The sequence below is a fragment of the Bombina bombina genome, chromosome 6 (assembly GCF_027579735.1).
Source record: "Bombina bombina isolate aBomBom1 chromosome 6, aBomBom1.pri, whole genome shotgun sequence".
Lineage (NCBI taxonomy): Eukaryota > Metazoa > Chordata > Amphibia > Anura > Bombinatoridae > Bombina > Bombina bombina.
In genome coordinates this window covers 343,326,998-343,336,238 of record NC_069504.1, presented here as the reverse complement: position 1 = coordinate 343,336,238, position 9,241 = coordinate 343,326,998, and the positions used below count along the sequence as shown (strand labels likewise).

The following is a 9,241-nucleotide window of genomic DNA, read 5'->3' as shown; positions in this document are numbered from 1 at the left end:
TCCTCTAAGCACACTGGGCAAGGAGTCCACGTCTGGTTTCCCCCATCACCCATAGGGAGACTTCCCAGGGTTATAATAATTTGCATACAAAGAGAGAAGCGCTCTACCAGGAACGAACAACAGCTCAGTGGCTTGTTCTATGGCGATTTACCACCCGGAGGCAGCTTCTTTTAGACCAGTGTGCTTTTCACAGAAGAAAACTTTCCTGAAGTATATCAGTCTGATCCCGCCAAGTAAGGTCAGTCCAGCCACGAAATACCAGGCAATTCTCCTCTGAACAAGGAACATGACAACCCCAGACGATCGTTTCGGCCTCCTATGGGCCTCGTCAGTGAGGTGCAGCCACATTCCTCTAAGCACACTGGGCAAGGAGTCCACGTCTGGTTTCCCCCATCACCCATAGGGAGACTTCCCAGGGTTATAATAATTTGCATACAAAGAGAGAAGCGCTCTACCAGGAACGAACAACAGCTCAGTGGCTTGTTCTATGGCGATTTACCACCCGGAGGCAGCTTCTTTTAGACCAGTGTGCTTTTCACAGAAGAAAACTTTCCTGAAGTATATCAGTCTGATCCCGCCAAGTAAGGTCAGTCCAGCCACGAAATACCAGGCAATTCTCCTCTGAACAAGGAACATGACAACCCCAGACGATCGTTTCGGCCTCCTATGGGCCTCGTCAGTGAGGTGCAGCCACATTCCTCTAAGCACACTGGGCAAGGAGTCCACGTCTGGTTTCCCCCATCACCCATAGGGAGACTTCCCAGGGTTATAATAATTTGCATACAAAGAGAGAAGCGCTCTACCAGGAACGAACAACAGCTCAGTGGCTTGTTCTATGGCGATTTACCACCCGGAGGCAGCTTCTTTTAGACCAGTGTGCTTTTCACAGAAGAAAACTTTCCTGAAGTATATCAGTCTGATCCCGCCAAGTAAGGTCAGTCCAACCACGAAATACCAGGCAATTCTCCTCTGAACAAGGAACATGACAACCCCAGACGATCGTTTTGGCCTCCTATGGGCCTCGTCAGTGAGGTGCAGCCACATTCCTCTAAGCACACTTGGCGGGATCAGACTGATATACTTCAGGAAAGTTTTCTTCTGTGAAAAGCACACTGGTCTAAAAGAGGCTGCCTCCGGGTGGTAAATCGCCATAGAACAAGCCACTGAGCTGTTGTTCGTTCCTGGTAGAGCGCTTCTCTCTTTGTATGCAAATTATTATGACCCGGGGAAGTCTCCCTATGGGTTATGGGGGAAACCAGACGTGGACTCCTTGCCCAGTGTGCTTAGAGGAATGTGGCTGCACCTTACTGACGAGGCCCATAGGAGGCCGAAACGATCGTCTGGGGTTGTCATGTTCCTTGTTCAGAGGAGAATTGCCTGATATATCGGGGCTGGACTGACCTTACTTGGTGGGATCAGACTGATATACTTCAGGAAAGTTTTCTTCTGTGAAAAGCACACTGGTCTAAAAGAGGCTGCCTCCGGGTGGTAAATCGCCATAGAACAAGCCACTGAGCTGTTGTTCGTTCCTGGTAGAGCGCTTCTCTCTTTGTATGCAAATTATTATGACCCGGGGAAGTCTCCCTATGGGTGATGGGGGAAACCAGACGTGGACTCCTTGCCCAGTGTGCTTAGAGGAATGTGGCTGCACCTCACTGACGAGGCCCATAGGAGGCCGAAACGATCGTCTGGGGTTGTCATGTTCCTTGTTCAGAGGAGAATTGCCTGATATTTCGGGGCTGGACTGACCTTACCTGGCGGGATCAGACTGATATACTTCAGGAAAGTTTTCTTCTGTGAAAAGCACACTGGTCTAAAAGAGGCTGCCTCCGGGTGGTAAATCGCCATAGAACAAGCCACTGAGCTGTTGTTCGTTCCTGGTAGAGCGCTTCTCTCTTTGTATGCAAATTATTATGACCCGGGGAAGTCTCCCTATGGGTGATGGGGGAAACCAGACGTGGACTCCTTGCCCAGTGTGCTTAGAGGAATGTGGCTGCACCTCACTGACGAGGCCCATAGGAGGCCGAAACGATCGTCTGGGGTTGTCATGTTCCTTGTTCAGAGGAGAATTGCCTGATATTTCGGGGCTGGACTGACCTTACTTGGCGGGATCAGACTGATATACTCCAGGAAAGTTTTCTTCTGTGAAAAGCACACTGGTCTAAAAGAGGCTGCCTCCGGGTGGTAAATCGCCATAGAACAAGCCACTGAGCTGTTGTTCGTTCCTGGTAGAGCGCTTCTCTCTTTGTATGCAAATTATTATGACCCGGGGAAGTCTCCCTATGGGTGATGGGGGAAACCAGACGTGGACTCCTTGCCCAGTGTGCTTAGAGGAATGTGGCTGCACCTCACTGACGAGGCCCATAGGAGGCCGAAACGATCGTCTGGGGTTGTCATGTTCCTTGTTCAGAGGAGAATTGCCTGATATTTCGGGGCTGGACTGACCTTACTTGGCGGGATCAGACTGATATACTTCAGGAAAGTTTTCTTCTGTGAAAAGCACACTGGTCTAAAAGAGGCTGCCTCCGGGTGGTAAATCGCCATAGAACAAGCCACTGAGCTGTTGTTCGTTCCTGGTAGAGCGCTTCTCTCTTTGTATGCAAATTATTATGACCCGGGGAAGTCTCCCTATGGGTGATGGGGGAAACCAGACGTGGACTCCTTGCCCAGTGTGCTTAGAGGAATGTGGCTGCACCTCACTGACGAGGCCCATAGGAGGCCGAAACGATCGTCTGGGGTTGTCATGTTCCTTGTTCAGAGGAGAATTGCCTGATATTTCGGGGCTGGACTGACCTTACTTGGCGGGATCAGACTGATATACTTCAGGAAAGTTTTCTTCTGTGAAAAGCACACTGGTCTTAAAGAGGCTGCCTCCGGGTGGTAAATCGCCATAGAACAAGCCACTGAGCTGTTGTTCGTTCCTGGTAGAGCGCTTCTCTCTTTGTATGCAAATTATTATGACCCGGGGAAGTCTCCCTATGGGTGATGGGGGAAACCAGACGTGGACTCCTTGCCCAGTGTGCTTAGAGGAATGTGGCTGCACCTCACTGACGAGGCCCATAGGAGGCCGAAACGATCGTCTGGGGTTGTCATGTTCCTTGTTCAGAGGAGAATTGCCTGATATTTCGGGGCTGGACTGACCTTACTTGGCGGGATCAGACTGATATACTTCAGGAAAGTTTTCTTCTGTGAAAAGCACACTGGTCTAAAAGAGGCTGCCTCCGGGTGGTAAATCGCCATAGAACAAGCCACTGAGCTGTTGTTCGTTCCTGGTAGAGCGCTTCTCTCTTTGTATGCAAATTATTATGACCCGGGGAAGTCTCCCTATGGGTGATGGGGGAAACCAGACGTGGACTCCTTGCCCAGTGTGCTTAGAGGAATGTGGCTGCACCTCACTGACGAGGCCCGTAGGAGGCCGAAACGATCGTCTGGGGTTGTCATGTTCCTTGTTCAGAGGAGAATTGCCTGATATTTCGGGGCTGGACTGACCTTACTTGGCGGGATCAGACTGATATACTTCAGGAAAGTTTTCTTCTGTGAAAAGCACACTGGTCTAAAAGAGGCTGCCTCCGGGTGGTAAATCGCCATAGAACAAGCCACTGAGCTGTTGTTCGTTCCTGGTAGAGCGCTTCTCTCTTTGTATGCATATGCTAATTTCTTACCTCATAATGGATTGAGGTCATTACATGTGAGCGCATCTCTTATCTTTGCTGTTTCAAATAAATTTATGTGTAAACAATATTACGCTATGTATTCTTTCTTTTTCTTTGCCATACTCCTCTGAGTTTCTGGGGTCCTGAGGACACGATAGAAGTGCCATACTCTGGGGAAGACACCAAGGCAGTAACTTCAAAAGTCCTGGAAGTTTCAGAACAGACCAGTACCATACACAAGATTGCATGGAACGACGGATATCTTTAACACCATAAACCCATCCCTGATGAGGATATACCACTGAGGAGGGAGCAGAGATTTGCTTGATGCTTACACATTACCTCATACGATTGAGGTAAACTCCGGTAAGGAGACATCTATTCTGCAAATTTTTGTATATATTTTTTTATACTCTCATCACTATTGTTATATTTATCAACAACCAGGACTTGCCACATGAACTTGTTTTGATTAAGACTCAAATACTTTTATGTCTACGTCTGCTTATGTTTTAGGCCTGAATGGGTATTAACCAGCCTTTTGTACAGGGGTATTAGTAGCGCTGAATTACTTTTGATCAAGACTCTTGCTTACTACTTTTCCATCAGTGTTAGGGGTACACTGAATCATTAGTTCAAGCTGCACAATACTCACGCCCGAAATATAGGATTTTTACATTTATTGATCCTATTACATACTGGGCCATATACACATATACATTCACAAGTATTGCATTATATTTCAAGTTATACTTTGTTCCAATTGAGCACTGGTAACACTCCTTGACTCACACTATATATATATATATATATATATATATCTATATATATATATATATATATATATATATATCTGTATATAAACTGTACCTATATATAATCATGTATAGATACAGGTACAGATATATATTGTACCAAGAAACCATCATATATATTTAGAAATATATATGGAATATATATGGAAATGTGAAGAACATTAAAATGTGAAATACTATTTTTTTTTCATGTTGGGTTAGTGCACATGAGAATATGCTATTGGGCTTGCGCAAGAGTAGGGTTTTTTCCACTTTTTTTCTTCATTGGCTTCTAATGGGGAACACGTGAACGTGCACGCGTTATTCTAACTTCAGCTTTTTGCGCTTGTCAGGTTAGTGCAAGATCGAAAACGGTTTACTTCTAGCACAATTAACACTCGAGCGGGAGCGTTAATTAGCGCTCCACTTGTAATCTGGCCCAATATCTATGTATGCAATAAAGTTATAAAGTAATAATACATTGCACAACACATTGGAGCATTTGTTTGTGCATATTTAAGTCCCTTTAATGCACACTATGATTTTTTTTTTTTTAAGTTGTCCGTTCTTTGTATCAGCTTGGGACTTAGGATTTGATGGTTTAAATTTAAATATAGATTGGCTTTATGATTAAAGTTTTGACATCCTTAAAGGGCCATAATAGTTGAAAAAAGGACATGCTCTGATTCGATAGAGCCTGTGTGTTTAACTCCTGCACAGTAGAACTACCTCAGAGCACTGCTGGTCCTGAACGGAAACCCCTTCTGATATAATTAGCAGCGTTAGTTGCACATCTGAGTTGTGCGACTAGCGCTGCTGATTAGATCAGCTGCAGGTTCTGCTCTGTACAGCAGTGCTCCATGGGTCCCAAGCTGCACTGCAGAGGTTAAACATACAGTCGTGTAGGGTCGAGAAGATGCTTAAAGGGACATGAAACCTATACATTTTCTTTCATGATTTAGGTAGAACATACAATTTTAAACAACTTTCCAGTTTACTTCTATTATCAAATTTGCTTCATTCTCTTGGTATCATGTGTTGAAGGAGCAGCAATGCATTACTGGTTTCTAACTGAACACAATGGTGAGCCAATGACCATCACTATATATATGCAGCCACCAATCAGCAGCTAGAACCTAGATTCTTTGTTGCTCCTGAGCTTCCTAGATAAACCTTTCAGCAAAGGATAACAATAGAAGGAATCAAATGAAATAATAGAAGTGAATTGGAAGGTTGTTCAAAATTGTATGCTCTGTCTAAATCATAAGTGTCTAATTATGACTTTACTGTCCCTTTAAATGAATACTCTCATGAATTAGAGCATATCATTTTTCGACTATTATGGCCCTTAAAACATACACGTTCTTTCTACACTTTCCTTTAAAAGTCTGAGGAGAGACTTTGACCCCCACAACAGAGCGTGAGATCACTTCAGATTAAGCCTGACAACATTTTGCATGCTTTTCAAATGGAACATTTATTTTAATGTTTCAAAATCTGGTCACCTCCCTGAAAGTGAATTATACTAAAACTACAGCAGGTTTATTTTACTATACCATTTAACAAAGCAATCCTCAGATAACAGACTATAGCTAAAAGCGCACTTATTATTTATTGTCGGCAACAAGCTGTTCTCCTTTGACAAGTCTCTAAACAGTTTGCAGCATAAAAGAATACTTGTCTTTCCCACTAGTTCATTCAGTGAAGTGGGAGTGGTAAACTGGTGAAATGCAAATAACTACCAGAACAGTTGTGATCTCATAAAATGACAGTACTGTAGTTACTTTCACATCCTGTGAAAAGAAAGAGATTGGGGAAGTGACTGCAGGCAAACCAGTGCAAGCAGATGCTTATAACAGAAAGTCTGCACACATTAAAATCACGTGAATGGGAATTTATTCTTAAAAAGCTGGAGGAAGACCGGGTACTTACCCATTCCAAAACTGTTACACTCAGATGTACACTTCTCTCTCTGCTGCTGCTACAACATAGGACTCACATTCCATGGATTTTTGGTGCATTAGGGGAATGGCTTTACTGCCATCATTTCTGGTTATTTGGTCTTCTGCATCATTTATCATCTCCTACATTATCTCTGTGTTTAGAGGAGATGTGGAGCCGTTTGTGCCCTATATAAGGTAAGGCTTGTCATTCTCATGTAATACATGTTTTTGTTGGTGAAATAATTTGTTACTTCACTGGCAACTAGGAGTGATTTAGCAAGGTCATTAAATTAGACAATTACATATTTTTTTTTAATTCAACTTCCTTTATTTATAAAAGTAACCACAGTTTATTGTGCAGTTTGTATCATTGCCAAGGCGCACATTACTCAGGCACCATTATTTACTACCTACAGAAAACACATGTACCTCTACATTAAAAGTGGTAGCAAACTTAACATGTTTTAAAATCAGGTCCTGAATCTAAGTATTATTTTAGATGGACTTTAATTGATCACTTCTAATAAAGATGTGCTGTAACTTATTTTTAATATAGCCGTGCCATTTTAATACCCCACACTCCAGCTGCCCACTTCAAAACTCATATTTTTCATGAGCTAACGATTTAAACTGTTCTCTAATTGGCGCTCTAGCTACAAAATAAATGCCGTATGGCTAAAGCAGTGATTGGAGAACAATTCAAATCATTAGCTGACAAAAAAAAAAAAAAGAGTTCTAAAGTGGTCGGCCGGAGTGTGGGGAATTAGAATTGCACGGCTAGTTTAAAAAGTAAGTTACAGCGGCTCTTTATTAGAAGTGATGAATTAAAGTCCCTGTAAAATATCACTTAGATTCTCGACCTGATTTTAAAACGTGTAAAGTTTACCATCACTGTCTGTAAACAACTCTTGTTTTGTGTAAACATGTTGGTTGTCTCACACACACTAGAGAGGTCAAAAAGCAAATTATGTAACTTGCAAATGCTGCTAATCAAATAGCTGGTTTAGGTAATTTATAGATTTGCATTGTTGTCCTTTCAAGGGAGTGTGGAGTAACATAGCAAAATTAATACCCAAATGCAAGGCATGTTTAATGTCCCTTTAAAGGAATATTACTCTCAGAAAATATTTTTTTCTAAATGGATAGAGCTATTTATTTGCTACTAACATTACTGAATAAGACTTTTATTACTTACAAAGTAATATATAAATAGGTTATAAATCTTACCTCCTCCTTACACCAGTTGAGGCATACATATTTCCATGTACATCTACTATATGCATGAGTACCAGGAATGTGTCCAAGGTAGCTTATTTTTTGGGATGGGTGTCGTGACAGACTCCTTACATATTTATATATTTATTTTGTATTTTGTTGTTAGAATCAATTTGAATTGCCACTGAACCTCACTACCTGTCTCTTTGATGGTCTAGGCGGGAGTGCAGAGCCCCCAACCATTCCACATTTTAGGAGCTCCTCCCGCTGTCCCTCTTGCAGCTCCAAAGAATCTTCTAAAAGTTGGTTGCCATGGACCCTTTAACCACTACCTAATCCACCCATTCCCTACCCAGCTTTAACAACTATTCAATAAAACTCCATCCCAGATGTGATGCCATTTTGCAGGTACCTTGCCATCTTACCTGTATGACAAAGCCAACAGCCTCTACATCAGACATAGAGCCTGAGAAATGTTAAGAGGTATGAGGTTGTATGAATTCTCCATGCTCCTCACCAAGCAAGTAGAATTATGGTCAATATTGTGGTCTACATCATTGGTTAAGCAACAACTTGCCAGGGGGTAGGTAGTATTTGCATATGTTTAAAGACCAGTAGGCATATTTAGGCACCTTCCAATGGATCAGAAAGGAGACCAAGGGGTATATTTACCGATCAGCGGATGATGCTTATTCCGCATCAACTTTCTGGCTTGCCGGAAACTGAAGTTAAGAAGCAGCGGTCTTAAGACCGCTGCTCCTTAACTCGTCCACCACCTGTTAGGTGGCAGACTGCAATCATCCTGATCAGATATGATCAGGATTATTGACACCCCCTGCTAGTGGCCGCAAATGTGCAGAGGGCGGCATTGCACAAGCATTTCTTGTGAAATGCTTGTGCAATGTTAAATGCCAACAGCTATAGCGAATCATGTCCGCCCAGGGTTTGATAAATCTACCCCCAAGAGTTAATACCGCTGTATACATGTATTTTATAAGGCATTACTGCTCCATATGTAACTGACAATCAGGCTAATACTTCACTATATGTGACTAATAAGCAGAGTAATACTGTTCTGCATGTGACTAACAAACAGGATAATACAACTCTAAATGAGACTGACAAGCAGGATAATACTGCTCTATATGTGACTGGCAAGCAGGATAATACTGCTCTATATGTGACTGACAAGCAGAGTAATAATGCGCTATATGTTGCATCAGATATATATAGAAATATTTATTTATGAATGAATAGAACATATTATTGTATGTGAAGAACAATGGAATGTGAAATATTCATATTTCATGTCAGGTTAGCGCACTTGGTTAAACAAAATAGGGTTTGCACGACTTGTTGGGTATTAGTTTTTTCCCCACTTATCACATTCCCTTGAAGTCTATGGGGAAATACATTAACGAGGTTGCAATATTCTAACTTCAGCTTTTTGCACCTGTTGGGTTAGCGCAAGAGTGAAAACTGCGGAGTTAGCACACGAGCAGGAACAATAAATAGCTCTTCATACTTTGAATACATGTCGCCCCCCTCGCCGAGATCACTGACAATGTTGTCTGACTTTTGCTGGAACTCATCAGCTCAAAGAGGATTAGCCAACTTTTTTCTAAAATATTGCGTG

At 42.4% G+C, this 9,241-nt stretch overlaps 1 protein-coding gene across 2 annotated transcripts in view; it reads left to right on the top strand.

The window, feature by feature from the left end:
• The first annotated feature begins 6,259 nt into the window (after positions 1-6,259).
• DRAM1 (DNA damage regulated autophagy modulator 1) overlaps positions 6,260-9,241 on the top strand; it is a 148,059-nt gene continuing 145,077 nt past the window's right edge. The window contains exons 1-2 of one of the 2 annotated variants that reach the window (XM_053716981.1): positions 6,455-6,585; positions 7,824-8,013. In XM_053716981.1, the coding sequence (XP_053572956.1) occupies positions 8,000-8,013 (14 nt within the window). In that variant the 5' untranslated portion in view covers positions 6,455-6,585; positions 7,824-7,999. Of the gene's footprint in view, positions 6,586-7,823; positions 8,014-9,241 lie in introns of both variants that reach the window. The other variant, XM_053716980.1, reaches the window with a different exon arrangement.